Source organism: Monodelphis domestica, chromosome 2, assembly GCF_027887165.1.
Source record: "Monodelphis domestica isolate mMonDom1 chromosome 2, mMonDom1.pri, whole genome shotgun sequence".
NCBI classification, from domain to species: Eukaryota; Metazoa; Chordata; class Mammalia; order Didelphimorphia; family Didelphidae; genus Monodelphis; species Monodelphis domestica.
Window position 1 is genome coordinate 115899060 of NC_077228.1, and position 18200 is coordinate 115917259.

Here is an 18200-nt window from a genome sequence, read left to right on the forward strand (position 1 = left end):
CAGAAGGTGATATTCTCTGACATTGCTTCAGATGATTTTAGGCAAATATCCTCCTGAGGCTGGTAACCCCTTTTGTACTAACTGTGGATGTTTTAATGATGAGTTTAAGTCCTTTATCAGACCTTGGTTTTATCCAGGTGTCCAAAAATGGATTTGTTGAAGTTCTAGAATTACTCTCTTTGAGAATGGAGAGTTACCTCTTCTTCATCCTCAGTCCAAACCTACCTCTAAGATTTTCAATTCATTCCATCCCAATTCTGATCATTCATTTTGTGTGAAATGTTAAGTGTCTAGACATGTAGCTTTTTAAGTGTTCTGAACTCACAGAATCTGCAACTATTATATCTGGAGAGAGGGATCATCAAGTCCAAATGACCTCATTCTGTTAATGAAAAAAGCTAAGACACAAATGGATAAAATGACTTGTCCAGGATCACACAGAGCTGGTACTAAATCCTCATCACTTGACCAGCTGTGGAATGATCTGGTTTTGTGCCTTATTTAGGTACTACCTCCATGTTATTGACTGACTAGTGTAATCAAATGAGCTTAAAATATTTGAGTTTGAATTCTGGCTGTTCTACTTATTACTATGTAATCTTGGGAGGATTCTCCTTCCTAGAAGAAAAGGAAGGAGGGAAACAAACATTTATTAAAGTACTTATTATTTCTCAGACCAAAAATGATCTTTGCATTTTTTAAATATAAATATACTTAAAATATGATTTAATAATATAAACATACTTTAAATTGTATTTGAATAAAATTGTATTTTAAATTTAAAAGACATTTTTAGCTGGTGAAAACAAAGTTGTGGCCAGATCTGGCCATGAGGACATAATTTGTCAGCCCTTGAATCAGATGGCATGTTGTTCTCTTAGGTCCTTTTCGGTTCAGAAGGTATATCTTAACAATTCTTGCAAAACATGATTATACATGTGAGTTATGGAATGCTGATACAGTTTTTGCCATGAATGGTATTATTACTTTTAAAAATACAAATTTTATTTTAATTTCCATTGATAAATTCAGGTGTTCAAAATAAAAATAAAAGCAAAAGAAATATAAACATACTTGATAACTCTTCCACCCTCATACTTCTATATTTAGAAAAAAAACCCAAACCAAGCGATCATTCGTAATTAAACAAGTTTGTGTTGATCTTCTATTTACTTATTATGATCTCATGCTTGAAGATGTATATATTGATTTAATTAGTACCCAGATGATCCTTGTTTTGTTTTTTCTTTTTTCCCTCTTTTTTAATTGCCTTTTGATGATTCTCTTGAGTTCTATGCTTGGAAGTCAAATTTTCTGTTCAGGTCTGGTCTTTGCAAATTCTTGGAATTTTTCTATTTTGTTGAATGACCATACTTTCCCCTGAAAGAATATAGTCAGTTTTGCTGGGTAGTTGATTCTTGGTTGTAGACCTAGTTCCCTTGCTTTCTGGAATATCATATTCTATGCTTTTCAGTCCTTCAGTGTGGATGCAGCCAGATCCTGCGTTATCTTCACTGTGGTTCCATGGTATCTGAATGACTTCTTCTTGGCAGCTTGTAGTATCTTTTCTTTGGTCTGATGGTTCTTGAATTTGGCTATAACATTCCTGGGTGTTGTCAGTTGGGGATTAAGTACAGGAGGTGATCTGGATTCTTTCAATCTTCACTTTTCCTTCTTGTTCTAGAATATTGGGGCAGTTTTCTTGAATAATTTCCTGTAGTATTGTGTCCAGGCCTTTTCTTTTGTCATGGTCTTCTGGTAGACCAATGATTCTTAATGTCTCTCCTCAAATGATTTTCTAAATCCTCTATTTTGTGAATGAGATGCTTCATATTTTCCTCAATTTTTTCATTCTTTTGGTTTTGTTTTATAGTGTCCTGCTGCCTTGTGAGGTCACTTAATTCTAGTTGTATTCTGGTTCTTAAAAACTGGATTTCATCCCTGGATTTTTGGTCATCCTTCTCTTTCTGGTCTGATTTTCTGTGGAGGTCATCTTTCATCTTCTTTACCTCATCTTTCATCTTCTTTGTCTCATCTTTCATCTCCTTTGCCTCATTTTCCAGTTGATTAATTTTGGCTTTCAAAACACTATTTTCTCATTTTAGTTCAAAACTGACCTTCTTACTATTCTTATTCCTCATAAATGGCATGAAAGACAAAGACTTAATAGGTTTTGACCCTGAAGTTTTGCTGAACTGTCATGTTCATTACGTGGAGTATTGTGTGAAAAGGCTAGAAAGTTAGATTGGAGCCAAGGTCTACAGGGCTTTAAAAGCCCAACAAATAACTATATTTGGTCCTAGAAATAATACAGAGACACTGGAGTTTGAACAGGAGATACCAATATTTACTAGAAAATGGCTTTTTTGTGTCAGTTCCTCATAGATATTCAATATTTGATTCAAAATAGTAACTTGGCATTGCATCTACAGTTTTGGACTTTGGCTTAGTAAGATCTGGGATCAAATGCTGACTTTGACACTTAGTAACTGGGCAACCCCCTTTTGCTATGCTTCAGACAACTCTTTAGGACTAATTTGTAAAATCATAGACTTTGTTGAAGGGTGGTTGAATCACGTATTTCATCTATGAGTTTGGTACAATCTATTTCTTAAAATGTGTTTCTTTCATTATTCTAATGCATTGCTTTGTTGTGGAAAAGACTTGTTTTTTATATAATCAAATTTCAATTCAAATATAAAATATAACATTTCTTTTGTCTCTTAAAATTTACTCCAACTTATTATTTATAATTTATCCTTTCTCCATAGTTATGAAAGATGAAATAATAATTTAATTTTTAAAAAATTACATCTTAGATCCCTAAATCTGGAAAAGGCATCATAGACAAAAGGAATTATAGACTAGTATTGTTAATGATACTGATACAAAAATATTAAATAAAATAACAAACTACAGTAATAGAGGGGAAAAAAGTATTCATTATAATTAACTAGAACTTATACCAAGTAGGTAAAGATAGGTCTATATTGGAAAACCACTAGCATATAAATAAAATTCAGGGTGCTTTCAAATTTTTATTTTTATTTTTGTCTTTCTAACAGTCCTTTGTGGCAAATAAGACAGGTTATTATTTTTATAAACCTTGAAGAAAGTGTAATGCAAGGAAATCAAGTAGTTTTCTGAAGGTTACATAGTGGTAGAGGGGATACTCAGAATCTTAATTTATTTAGTAATTTAGTTCTTTCCCACCAGGTTTCAGTTCTTCGTGGATAAGATCTTACCTCAATATCAAGATGCAGTTATGTCTCACACTCTCATCTATGTCCCATCCTACTTTGACTTTGTGCGACTCCGAAATTATTTCAAAAAGGAAGAGTTAAACTTCACCCACATCTGTGAATATACAGAGAGGTCTGGTGTCTCTAGAGCCAGACACTTCTTCCTCCAAGGAGAACGTCAGTTTCTGCTTTTTACAGAACGTTTCCACTTCTATAAAAGGTAAGGCAAAAAGCCATTTTTGGTTATTTCTCCTTCCTCAGAAAAAGGTATGCCAGCAGACTTCTGAGTGAAGATTTTTTATTATTAGAAAGTTTCCATCACATCTTCCTGCCTTCTCTCTTACTAGAATAGCCCCAGAATTTCTCTGAGAATAGATGGAGATGTCACTTTCGGCAAGAAATCAAAGATAAGGAGGACTTGTCCAACCCCCTCATCTCATAGGTGAGGAAAATTAGAATAAGAGAAGTGATGCTGAGTTTTTCAAGATCAACACGACAGTATTTTGGAATCATGGTTGCCTGGAATAATTGCAGTTTTGGACAGTGCCCTACAAGACAGACTTCATGATGTTGGAAAAGAAGCTAGACTGATGAAGGGGGAAGAGGAGGATGATAGGAAGATGATGATGGAAGTAACCAATGCAAACATCCTAGTGGATGATAAGTCAGGGGGAGGAAGATTAGATTAATTAGGTGGATTGAGAACTGGTTGAATGATTGTGCCATTGGACCAGAAGTTAGTCAGCAAAAGGAATTTCTGCTAAGATATAGGTTGGACCAGATGGCCTCTGAGATCACTTCTTTTTTTTTCCCATTTGAATTAATTTATTTAGTCAATTTAGAACATTATTCCTTGGTTCTAATTATCACATTATTTCCCTCCCTCCCCTCCACCTACCCTTCCCGCAGCCAATGCACAATTTCATTGGGTATTATTTGTGTTCTTGATCAGAACCTATTTCCATGTTGTTGTTTACACTAGGATATTTATTTAGAGTCTACATCCCCAACCATATCCCCTCAACCCATGTATTCAAGCAGTTGTTTTCTTTCGGTGTTTCTACTCACACATTGTTTCCTCTGAATGTGGATAGTGGTTTTTCTCTTAGATTCCTCCAAGTTGTTCAGGATCACTGCATTGCCACTGATGGAGAAGTCCATTATATTTGATTGTACCACAGTGTATCAATCTCTGTGTACAATGTTTTCCTGGTTCTGCTCCTGTCACTCTGCATCAATTCCTACATGGAATTCCTTCAGTTCATTATTCCTTTGAGCACAATAGTATTCCATCAACAACATATTCCACAATTTGTTCAGCCATTCCCCAATTGAAGGGCATCCCGTCATTTTCCAATTTGCCACCACAAAGAGCGCAGCTATGAATATTTTTGTACACATCTTTTCCCTTATCTCTTTGGGGTACAAACCCAGCAGTGCTATGGCTGGATCAATTTTAGTGCCCTTTAGGCATAGTTCCAAATTGTCCTCCAGAATGATTGGATCAATTCACAACTTCACCAGCAATGAATGAATGTCCCAACTTTGCCACATCCCCTCCAACATTCATTACTTTCCTTTGCTGTCATGTTAGCCAATCTGCTTGGTGTGAAGTGATACTTCAGAGTTGTTTTGATTTGCATTTCTCTGATTATAAGAGATTTAGAACACTTTTTCATGTGCTTATTAATAGTTTTGATTTCTTTAACTGAAAATTGCCTATTTATGTCTCTTGCCCATTTATCAGTTGGAGAATGGCTTGATTTTTTGTACAACTGGTTTAGCTCTTTATAAATTTGAGTAATTAGACCTTTGTCAGAGGTTTTTGTAATGAAGATTGTTCCCCAATTTGTTGCTTCCCTTCAAATTTTGGATGCATTAGTTTTGTCTGTACAAAAACTTTAATTTGATGTAATCAAAGTTATTGATTTTATATTTTGTGTGTTTTTTTTTTCTAGCTCTCGCTTGGTTTTAAAGTCTTTCCTTTCCCAAAGATCTGACAAGTATACTATTTTGTGTTCGCCTAATTTGCTTATAGTTTCCTTCTTTATATTCAAGTCATTCACCCATTCTGAGTTTATCTTGGTGTAGGGTGTGAGGTGTTGATCCAAATCTAATCTCTCTCACACTGTCTTCCAATTTTCCCAGCAGTTTTTATCAAATAGTGGGTTTTGGCCCCCAAAACTGGGATCTTTGGGTTTATCATAGGCTGTCTTGCTGAAGTCATTTACTCCAAGTCTATTCCACTGATCCTCCTTTCTGTCTCTTAGCCAGTACCAAATTGTTTTGATAACCACTGCTTTATAGTATAGTTTGAGATCTGGGACTGCAAGTCCTCCTTCCTTTGCAGTTTTTTTTTTCATGATTTCCCTGGGTATCCTTGATCTTTTGTTCTTCCAAATGAACTTTGTTATGTTTTTTTCTAATTCAGTAAAAAAGTTTGTTGGTAGCTCAATGGGTATGGCACTAAATAAGTTAATTAATTTGGGTAAAATTGTCATTTTTATTATATTAGATTGTCCCCTGAGATCACTTCTAATTCTTGAAAATCAGAGTTTTTATGGATTCTTTAGTCTGATACTGTGTAGGCTTTAAGAAGGAGCATGATTCTATTCTCACTGAAGTGTAGAAAAGGAAATAGTGTTACATGAAGGACTCAATGATGAACATTCAGGAGTTAATGATGGAAACTCACTTTCATATTTGTATTGCCAAGACCTACTCTACTGCCTGGCATATAGTAGGTACTTAATAAATACTTATTGACTTACTGGTGGCTGCTGAAGTCTAGTCTTTGGGCAAGGCCAGTGTGACTCAAAGTTAATAATGATAGCTGACATGTATATAACATTTACTATTTGCCAGACCCTGGGCTAATAAAGAACTTTACATTATTATCTCATTTGAGCCTCACAACAATTCATGAAGAAACTGAAGCAGAGGTTAAGTGACTTGCCAAGGGTCTTACAGCTAATATCTGAGGTAAAATTTAAAATTAGATCTTCCTGACTCCACCCCTTACTGCCTAGTCAATAGGTATATTGGGAGATATGAAGTTGCTAGTGGAGTACCAAAAATGTTGATGTTCCAGGAAGTAGTCTTTCAACCCAGGGCAAAGTTGCTTATCAGGAATGTTAATTAGAGTTGAAGAGTTCAGTGAACTTTGCTTAATCCTGCTTGACCTCTCTGTAACTTTTGGGCCTGTTGACCTCCCTTTCCTTTTGAATTTTCCCCTTCCTAGGATTTTATAATCCTGTCTAATTGTTCCTCAGTTTCCTCTGCAGGTTCATCATTGGTGTGGTGTCCTAAGACTCAATGGGACCCTTAAAAAAATGTCTAGTCATTTGCTTGACCACCTCATTAGTGACCATAGCCTTGTCACCTTTATACAGCTCTATATATCAAGTGCCAGAATATCTCCTAAGCTCCAGTTTTGCTTTATTAATAACCCTTTATTGGACTTTTAATCTAAATCTCAAACTCAGTATATCCAAAATAGAAAACACTATCTTTGAACAAGCCCAAGGCCATCCCTCTTTAAGCTTCCTTATTTCTGTCAATTTTATACATTTGTGTGTGTATTTAGTTATAGTGTTTTGCACATAGTAGATACTTTAAAAATGTTGGTTGATTGAAAAAGGATATAAATAAGTTACATTCAGACATTAATGAAATCTAGAAAACCTAAAACTCCAGGAACACCTTTTTGAAGCTTCTAGGAGATTGCTTTTAGGCGCAGTTCATATTTATGTAGCGCCTTAACTACAATTACCCTGTGAAGTTGGCAATAATAGCATTTGTACAGTTAACCTTATTATATAGATAAAGATAGCTAGGTGGCTCATTGGCCAGAGGCTGGACATGAGTAAAAGTCCTGCCCCCAACATTAGCTCTATGTGATCATGTTCAAGACATTTGCCTTTGTCTGCCTCAGTTTCCACATCTGCAAAATTGGCATAATAACAGTATCTCCCAGGGTTGCTGTGAGAATCAAATGAGATGTCATCTGTTTGACGTTTTGTAAATCTGAAGACTTTATATAAGTGCTAGAAGAAAAATGCTGATCCCCAGTGAGTTTAAGTTACTTGTTTCCCCTTCAATGACTTGTAAACGCCACAGCTGGGAATTGAACCCATGTCAGTTGGCTCCAACAATAGCCTGCTTTCCCAAGAGGTTGTCCAGACTGAAGTACAGGCTATAAAAGTCAGATTATAGAATTTTTGCACTCAGACCTGTAATGAATTTATTAGATGGACATCAGAGATAGATCTGTCATTGAAGAATGACATAATTCTTGAAGAATTGAAGAAAACATATTGGAAGAAAACATAATGGAAAATCACCCTCATCATCTCCTACACTGTGGAATATTAATATTAATAATAATAATAATAGAGCACTGCTGAGAACCAATGGAACTAGGGCTATAGTCTCACTCTGTCACTTAATGGCTGGGGAGTCCCTGATGTTCTTAACTCTCTGGCAGAAGCCCCACTGCCAGAAATGGACTACCAGACTAAGCAGAAGATTGGTCTGACTTGTTGGAGGGAAGGCCTAAGCACCCTGTTTCCCCATCCCCACTCCCCTACCCCCACATGCTTTTTTCATCCATGTGATACTGCCAGTGATAAGACTTGAGTTCAGATGCAGCTTCAGGCACTTATTAACTCTGTGACCCTAAGCAAGTCACTTAACCTCTATTTGCCTTAACCCACTGGAGAAGGAAATGGCAAACTGTGCCATTATCTTTGCTAAGAAAACCCCATGCGTGGTATGGTCTTTGGGGTCACAGAGTCATATATATGTAGAGAAGATTATTCATTAGGACTTTACCCTAAAGAAGTGAGACAAGTTCAGGAAAAATATAATAAAAGAAGTTTATTATTACATACAGTGCATGTACATTGCATGGGCCTGGGCCCAAACTCAGGCCAACCTTAACCTTTTAAATACAGACTTGCATAGGAAAAGGTATTAACTCCAATAGGTTGAAAGTAAAAAAGGAAATGGACTTTATCAGTGAGCAATATCAAATTTACAATTCGGATAAGTTATGTATTTCTTTTTATTCTTTTTTTTTTCACCCATACCTTCTATCTTGGAATCATTACTGAGTAGCAGTTTCAAGGCAGAAGAGTAAGGGCCAGGCAATGGGGATTAAATGACTTGCCCAGGGTCACATAGCTAAGAGGTGTCTGAAGGCTGTATTTGAACTTGGGGCCTCCCGTCTCCAGACCTGGATCTCCATCCCCTGAGCCACTTAGCAGGCTGGGTTACTGATTTCTAAGGGGGGTGGCCTCTAGGGCAGGTTCCTTATGAGTGACTTGTCACATTCATTTGTGCAGCTCTTTGCCAGATACTCACCTTGTGTATTGGAGGGCTGGCCGGCACACACCAAACATTAATGGAAATCATGGATACTCAGATTTACGTGGTGGTAATGGATAAATTCTTTAGTAATACAACTGAACAACAACAAGGAGGCAATAGGAGATTTTTGAAGTTTTGTTTGTTTCTGAAGAATAGGTGAGTGGGTGATTTGGCTCTGTAGTTCTTAGAGGCAAGAGGACACATACTGGTTTCTGGTTGTGTGACTTTGCCCTACACCTCTCAATTCCTCCAAGAAGTAGGAAACATGAAGAATGCCCAGCGAAGGGGTGCTACATTTTCCTGAGTTTATCAATTCTTCTCAATAACAGTTCTAATGAAGGGAAGCAGGCCCCCCCATTCCACCATGATTTCCTAGGCAGAAATGAGCTGTCCTTCCTTTGACCTTCTCTACCACTTCTCTTGTGGTTCCTTCCATTTTGCTTTGTATTTCAGATAATTAGTTAAATGTTTTTTGTTCTTGTAGGCTCTTGGAGTGCTTTCTGTTCTCCTTGGACATAGGGCAGTATTTTGCATTGGGTTGTTTAGACGTTGTTGAATGAATGATTAATCTCAAATACCAGATTAATTCATAATTCTTCCTAGTTCTGTACTCTGCCATGTCATGGTTTTTGGCAGCGGTGTGCTCTTGCTAATTATATTTTGCAGAGGCTATTACATTTGCATCCCCCAGGTACATGCTAATTGTGTCAGTGGGGAGTAGAATCCCAGAAGTGTGCTAATAAGGGCCAAGGAAAAGGCAGCCTCAGTCCGTCTATGTAGCCAGTAATCTATTCATGGGTAATTAAGAGTTAATTCCATTTCTGTTGCTTGGGCTTCATTCCCAAGTAGATAGACATGGTTTTTTTAGTATGAAAGTTGATGAGGCATCCCAGGATCATTATCACCCCCTCCCCCAACCCCCCCACAAGTATATCTTTTCAGTCAAGTTTAAAAAAGAGAATATTTTCTAGGAGCCTCTTCAGAGCCCTTGTTTTCTCCAGGCTTGCCAAATGAAACCAGATCACCTAAGTGAAGTGGATGGATTGGAAAACTTCCCACTGTCATTGTCTGGAAAAAGCATAAATGATGCTTAAGATCAGAGGCTGCTCCCAAACTTGCCTGCAGCTGTCCAGATTTTAAGGGGTATAAGGTGACAATACAACCTCATTGATTTACCTTAATTGGGAGGGAAAAGACTGTTACTGCTAGTCCCTAGGCTTGGCTGCTAAAATGTTGTTTAAGGGAATGCTTAAAACTTCTTTAACAAATAGATAAGAATTACTTATAAGTAGCCCATTAATTATTGTAATAAAAATACCTGCTGTGCTTGAGAAAACTGCCTTCACTCTTAAGTAGACTAAAGATTTCCTTTTATTTGTCAGTTTTCTTAGCAATAGTAAACCCTCTCCTTCTAAGAGTGCTGAAGTTACTCCAATTCCTACCAATTCTCCTGGTGTAGGTGGGGTTCAAATTATTGGGACTCTTTTGTGAGCATCCTTTACCCAGAACTATTTTGGATTGCACACCAAACTGGATAAAACAGTAATTTTCTGCTATGGGTTTTCTTGCCTCAGAGAAAATAAGCCATATGTTGGCTTGAGTAAGTTTGTGGTGGCCTCATTTGACCTGGGAAATGGCATTTTAATTGGAGTTCTGAGTAGTAGCAGTGGCCGTATAGGTATACATATTGCTTAGAATGATGATAGCTTCCATTTCTATAACATAGTTCACAAAGGTATTTGGACCCTCTCCACAACTCTGTGAAGTGGGCAGTGTGCAGGTACTATCACCCCCATTTTTCTGTGTGTGGACACTTGAGGTTCTCACAGTTGACATAATCTGCAGATGGTTCTGTTGCTACTAAGTACTGGAACTCAAAACCCATTTCTTCTGACTCTTCCCCATTATATGGCAGCTTTTATGTCAAGTTATTACAGGGGAAATGATATAGATCCTGCCATTGCAGGGTTATAGTTTAGTGATTCATCAAATAATAAAATGACATCGCAGGTAATTTGACAGGAAATACAAATATTTAAAGTGGAACTGACTAGTTATTTAAATTAACTCTACTCTGAATATGGAGCAGATAATAGTATCTTAGGGTAGGAAGGGCCATCAGCGGTAGTCTAGTCAAGCCTATGCTTGAACAAAAATATATAAGGAATTAAGAGTGCTTCTGGAAGACTTCCTGAGATTTTAGTTGGGACATAAAGGATGCCAGGGAGGTCAGTAATCGGAGCAGAGGAGGGAAGAGTATGCCAGGTGTGGAGTGTGAGTGGCTTGTGAATACTTTCTTGACTCAGCCAGCCATCTTTTGTTACAGAGAATTAAAAAGAGAGGAGAAAAGCAATTTGTGTTAACTGATTCTTAGAGTATATGATGTATGCTACTCCCAACATCCCCTACCTTTGCAGAGAAGGGCTAGGGGATGTATCTTTCTAATCTCTTTTTTGGGCCAAGTTTGGTCATTATAACTGCACACCATTGCTTGGGGGTTTTCCATTCTTTCTACTTGCATTGTTGTCACTTTGGATAGTGTTTTCAGCAGTACATTTGCATATTGAAAATCTGCATACTTTTAAAAACCATTTATATATCTTCCTTTGCTTTTCTAAAATCTTCATATTTGTCATATTTATTCCATTATAGACTATCATTTGTTTAACCCATCTCATTTATTATTCTTTGGTAGCACAAAAAGGTTTGCTTCTATTTATTATTTTATTATTGATATTTTGGCATAAATAAATTCTCTAGAGAGTGATTGGGGAGGGTCTTAAAGTCATTTGGTTAAAGACCTGCCTCTAATACACAGTGACTTAGGGAAAAAGTCATTTAATCGATCAGTGCCTGGGGCAGCTCCAAACCTTTAAATTGCAGTAAAGGTGCCAACCTCCCTTGGTAGACAGTTTCCTGAACTAGTTAAAACACAGATCTATTCCTATCTTTATGCCTATGAGTTCCTCTCATTTTTATATCAGCAAATGGCTCCTTCATGTTGGTGAAAATTAGATCAAGAATAGCAATTTTCTCATTTCCTCTACCATTTGAAGTACGAAGTTATTAGAGCAAGTTAAAAATTTATTTGGTGTTCTGCCTTTGGCACAAAGAAAACTTTCAACATCTGGATAATTCAGATTCCCCCTTCAGGCCTTTCAGTCAGCCTTGATATCTCTTCCCAAATTCATATTTCTTTCCTGATAGTATATGTGATAAAAATTATCATGGGGCAGCAAGGTGGCAAATCTGGCCTCACACACTTCCTAGCTGTGTGAACCTAAGCAAGTCACTTAACCCCAGTTACCTAGCCCCTACGATTCTTCAGCCTTGGAACTGATACTTAGTATTAATTTTAAAACAGAAGAAAAGAGTTTTAAGAAAGTTATCATATTTGCTTTGGCTTATTTTGGTATTCATACTAAATATTCCCCACTTTGCTTTCCCCTATCAGCCATGCTATGGTCGCTGCATAGAATGCTGGGCCTGGATTTAGGAAGATCTGAGTTCAAATTTCGGTTCAAATATTTGCTAGCTCTGTGACCTTGGGTGGGTCACTTAACTTCTGTTTGCTTCAGTTACCTCATCTGTAATAAGGGATAATAATGGCACCTATCTCTCAGAGGTGTTGTGAGGATCAAATGAGATAATATTTTAAAAGCATAGTTCCCGGCACACATAGGCACAATATACATGCTATTATTACTATCTTTTAAAATTGTTTTTATTTTTGACTTTTTCCCAGATACATATAAAAACAATTTTTTGCCTTTTTTCAAAAACAATTTTGAGTTCTGAATTCTCTTCCACCTTCCTTCCTCTCTCCCCTCAGTGAGAAGGCAAGCAATTTGATAAAGGTTATACATGTACAGTCATGCAAAGCATTTCCATATTAGGCATATTGTGAAAGAAAACACAGATTGAAAAAAATGAGGAAAATAAAGAATGTAAAAACAGTGTCCTTCAATCGACATTCAGACTTCATCGTTTTTTTCCTCTGGAGGTGGTTAGCATTTTCATTATAGGTCCTTCCGAATTGTCTTGGATCTTTGTATTGCTAAGAATAACTAATATTACTTACTTTCCTCATATACAACACTTCTTGCCCAGCCCTCTCCCACCTTATATCCTTTGAATAATGCATACCCTTTGCTGAACTGTATTCTAGTCATGGATCTATCTCATAATGTCTCAGTGAGACCAGTGAGGTGAAATTTGCCTCCTTTCATTAAAATCTCTAATTCATTCTGCTTGTTAGCTATCCTTGTGCATCTGTGCCTATAGATTTATTTAATGGAAGATAAAAATTAATATTATCACTGATTCTATGTTGATTTTTCAGTGTAATTGATTTTATGCTGTATTGATTTTTATAATTGAGTTATTATTTGCTTGAACTCACTTTGTTCAGGAATGTAGTTTTCCTTCAGTGTTAGTTCAAAGGTGTGGTTAAAAAGAAGAGTCATTATCATGCATAATATTAGATCCTGGGACATCTACTTCTTGTCCATAAGTCTCCCCTCCCATAGATATGTCATTTGGCCATGTGCAATTTAATAAGTTATGGACAGCTAACCTGGTGGGTCTGATCTCCTAACAAAGATTACAAGAGGAAGATGAGTTCCCTAAAGCATAGAACATTCCTTAATTATCAGAGAAGGAAGTGATTGGCCACACCTGCATACTGACCTACTTTTCCTACTATAACCAATTGTAAGGTTCAAAAACTACTTAGTTTTCCCCTTCTTTTCTGCGTATTGATAAAGAGAGTTTCCCTTTTATTACTGGAGTTTTTGGCCAAGCAAAAGTGGCCAGTCTGACCTGATTTATTAAACATTATACATGTCACTGTTAATAAACTAATTTTGCTTAGAGTGTGTACCTATGTTTACCTTTATTACATTTACCCACCAGAATTGAAAGGGACCTAAGAGGTTGCCAAGTCTAACTCCTTCAATTTGCAGTTGAGGAATCTAAAGCAGACAGAAGTTTAGTTACTTGCCCAGGGCCATGTAGCTATAAGTGCCAGTGGTGGTATTTGAACTCTCGACTCAGGTTCTTCATTTTACCTATTATGCCATACTACCTCTGAGGCTGTGGGTTTTATTTTTCACTTTTTTCTTGGAATATGTCTTTAGTGAATTTCTGGAAGTCCCAACCACGAATCTTTCCTACACTGTAATTATTCCTGGTGTTTTCTTGTTTGGTAGATCCACTTAGGCAATTTTAGCCCTCTCCCTTCTCAATTTAAAGACTTTATGATTAGCCTAGCAACATTTCAGGAATCTACATTTTTAGTAGCCCTTGTTAGGTATATTCTATCTTTGGCCAAGAGCCCATCATCGTTTCTAACTCTTATTATGTTCAGAATTTCAAAATCTGTTCTCAGGCACTATCTTCTTAAGCAACCATTTATTTCTTTAATCTGCCTTTTATAATTGGATCACAGATCTAGGGATTTCAGAGGTCCCTTAGTTCAGTCCTTTCATTTTATAGATAAGGAAACAGGTCCAGTAATGTCAAACTTCTACCAGTAGTAAGCTTACATCAGACTTAGATTGGAATCCAGGTCCTTTGTCTTAAGATCCAATAATAATAATAATAACAATAACAACATTTATATAGCATTTATAATGTGCCAGTTGCTTTACAGTTATGATTTAATTTCATCTTCACAACAACCCTGGAGGTAGGAGCTATTAGGATACCCATCTGACAGATGAGAGAACACTGAGGCAAAGTAGGGTTAAATCTTTTGTACAGGGTAACTCAGCTAACTGAGCCTGAGTTTGTCTCCAGATCCAGGATTCTTTCTGTTAAGCAAAGGCCCTCCCATTCTCTTATGAAACCCTTGTCTTTTTTTCTAGATTCCTGTTTGCAGTATCTTTTGTGCCTTTAGAAGGAGTCTTCAGATGTGACAAGTCTCAAAAGGGGTTCTCAGTCACATTCTTAATTAATAACTTGGGAAGATAATAGTCTTTTATGTTTTTAGTGGATCAGTCACATCTAGTCTTAACCCAAGGAACTGGCATGAATCCATTTGTGTCAGCAGTCAGCAATGGCCTGTAGAAATTAGACCTAAAAGACACGCTAAGGTCAGTATAACATTTAGGAGTACAACCACCTATTGTCCTTATTACTGCTCCCTAGCAGTGTTCAACGAAAAGGACTAGAATTTGTCCTGAGGATTTTCCTTTAGAGAGATGGTGGTGGAAGAGAGAACTAACCTGTCTGTACAGTCTTACAGGCCAGAACTTGAGGATAATTATGTTTCCTTCTCATTTACAGAGCCTTTTGAAGTTTTATAAAGTTGTTTTCTTTCTGTCACCCATTTTGGGAGATCAGCAGCATAAGTATTCTCCCTCTTGTATAGCTCTGAGAAAGTAACTGATGTGCCCAAGGTTTACAAAGCTAATAAGTCAAGAAAGACCTGACTTCCAAAGAGCTTGTGAACACTCTTCCTACAATGCCACACTGCCCCATGGACTGAAAAGAACACAGGGAATCCAGTGTCAAATAAAAATAAAGCCTCTGCTGTAATGTTTTTCCCAAAGAGTGAATGTAGAACAGGGTTCAATAACTTTAGATCTAGGGCCCTACTTGAGAGTTAAGCCTTAAGTGTTTCCAGAAATCCTAAGGAAGGAGAAAAAGCAAAGGCAGGTGAAGAAACAAAAAGTAGCTGGAGAGAAGAAAGGTATTTAGGGGGCTGAGATACAGAGCCACCTCAGCTCTCCATCTGGAGTGGTCTTCTCCTAGGAAGTCCACAAGTATGAAAGACAAGTGCTCTGGGCAGGGGAGACAGAGTATTGGAGCTGGAGTAAATCTGGGAAGAGTGGGGAAGAGAGGTCTCCTAGAGAATTCATGACCAGATACCCATTGGCCATAGGACAGGAAAATGGAAGATTTTTTGTTCTGTGACATGCCCAGAAATGAAAGGTGTGTGCAGAGAAGGGTGGAAGAGCTTTGGTGGAAAAGTCAGGACCCACCTGGAATAGTGACTTGTCATTTGTGGATACTTGGCACGATGGAGCACCTAACCTCAGTCCTATCTGATGGTCATTCCCAGGAAGTCACCCTCCCCGCTGCATTTGTTGGCTTTCCTTATGGGGCATGGTGATGCAAGATAAACACTTAAATTGTGCAAGCTGTTAAAGCTAATTGCTTTCCTGTAATTTCTAATGGGTCCTCAGGCCAGGCTTTTAACTGGGTGGACTTGGGGTGTCTGCCATGAAGTAAGCCCAATAACATTGTTGTGACTAATGGTGTGGCAGGGGACTTTTGAACTTTTAAGAATTTTTTTTTTTTAAGAGTGAATCAGTTTCTTACCCTCCCACTCCTTCTCTACTCCTCCTGGTTCATTTTGGGCAGATTTTGAACTCTGGTCTTCTGCACTCCCTTTTGTGGCTCAGTGAATAAAAACGCATTTTATGAATAGCTTTTTGTTTTTTCATTAATCTTTCTATTGCTTAAATTCCACTAACATACCTTGCCAATTTGCCTTTATTAAACTGAAACATAGGTTATAGGGTCAGAACTAGATTTGGAAAAGACCTTCAAGACCATCTAGTCCAACCTCCTAGTTTTCTGGATGATCAGTTTAGCAAACATTTATTACATGTTCCATTATGGACCATGTGCCATGTTACTGTGACCAAAAAAAGTGATCTCAGGGAGTCTTGTCCTAGGAGGATATAATGTGTGTATGCAGGTAAGTGTGGTACACTGTTTGGAGAATACTTCTAGGAGTGAAAGAGCATTCTAACTTGGCATCACAAAAGGCCTCCTGTAGGCAATGACACATGAACTAGACTTTAACATACACTTAGACTAGGCCCCTCAAGTGACACAAAAATTTTTTACTTTGAATATAAAACATTATTCCACAATTTTTTTTCTTAATGAATCTGAAAAAAAAGATGTGTCAGTAGATAACAGCTTGGCCTTTCAGGATATTCTTAAATTCTAATCATCATTAAAGGGAGGTAAAGGTCCAAGATAGAGATGAAGAGAGAGTGCATCTTGGACGTATGGAAATAAATAAGTAGGCAGAGGCTTGAAGGTCAAAGGTGGTATGTTATGTGTAGAGGACAATTGGCAGGCTAATTTGACTGGAAGAGAGAGAGCTTAGGGGTGGCATGATATGAAATAAGCCTGGAAAGGTAGGTGAGAACTATATTGTGGATAATACCCAGCTGGGAATTTTGTATTTTACCCAGTCATTAGTGAACCATAGGAAATATTTGAGTTGAGGAATGAATCAGGATCATATCTGTCTTTTACTTTTCTTTTCAAAACCATTCCCACTCTTTTCCCAACCAAATCAGTCTCAAAACTCTTTCATGCAACCCGATCTCTTCCCTAGCCCATGCCACTTTGGCTCTCTTGTTTCACCTTCCCTTATACTTTAATTTTTTCAAACAACATTTCAACCTCTTAACTAACAGAAACTTTATTCTCACCAAGGGTGCCCTTGCCACTAAATACTGCTTTTTCCTTTTTGTTTCTAGTAGGGGGAAATTCCTTTTGCCTTTTTATTATGAATTTGTCAACACAAATATTTCCTTACAAGGGGGATATAATCCATGTCTTTTCCATAAGAAGTGTTTCTGTAAGCCTTTTTAGCCTGCACCCCAATGTTTTCAGAAACCTGGATAGAAGTTAGTATTTCCCCTTAGACCTTTTAGAATAAGAATACCCCCTTCTCTAAAAACAAAACCTTTGGCCTTTCCACTTTAAATTTCAAAGATCTTGAGGAGTTGAGGAGTTTTTTGGAGACAAGAAGCCTCCATCCAAGGGTAATTCCTTATCTCTTGGAGGTGTCATAGTCAAAGAATGTTCATGTTCCTTCTGTATATGAACTTACTGTTCTTCAAACCCTAGTCTGGGGGTCATAGTTCCTATGACTGGAATCTGATGGGAACAGAAGACAGGAGGAGGGAGATAAGGAGGGAGGATTTTGTGATTGGAAACTATAAATTGGTACTCTGGATTCAATGTATTGGCTTTCTCTAAGCATTCAAAGCCGGGAATTTCCTCTTTTGTGAAAGAATAATGACTTCTCAACTCTGAGTTTGTAAACTTATAGTGGTGGGTCCACTGTTTGCAACCCCGTCCCACACACTTATTCAAAGAAAAACAGAGAAAGAGGACTGCATAGGAAGCTGTGGATCTCTATTATGTACCATGTTTTTTTGTTTTAAGTATAATTAAAATGTATGTGTGATTTTTAAGAAAATAGATTTGTTATATCTTTTGTCTTCACATTACCTAAACATTTCTAGTATGCCTCTCCATTCCCAGGTAGCCATAAAAATAAATAGAATATATATATTTTAAAAATTTGGAGAGGAAAAAAATAACAAAATCTATTACTACATTGAAAAAAAAATCTGACAGTATATGTAATGTTTCACACCCGTGGACCTTCCACTTCTGCAAAGGATTGAAGGAGTTGTCTTCTCATATCTCTTCTTGGGGGAACCATGCTTTTTCTTTGTAATTTTGAAGCATTCATCTTTGATTGTTATGTGTTTAACATAATAGTTCTAATACAACATATATCCTATTTCAAATTTCCTTCCAAGGCCG

General features: G+C 37.2%; 1 protein-coding gene across 2 annotated transcripts in view; it reads left to right on the forward strand.

Moving 5' to 3' along the window:
- UTP25 (UTP25 small subunit processome component) overlaps positions 1-18200 on the forward strand; it is a 56569-nt gene that overhangs the window by 36010 nt on the left and 2359 nt on the right. For both annotated transcript variants that reach the window (XM_007481330.2, XM_007481331.2), the window contains one exon: positions 3217-3462. In XM_007481330.2, the coding sequence (XP_007481392.1) occupies positions 3217-3462 (246 nt within the window). The remainder of the gene's footprint in view (positions 1-3216; positions 3463-18200) is intronic.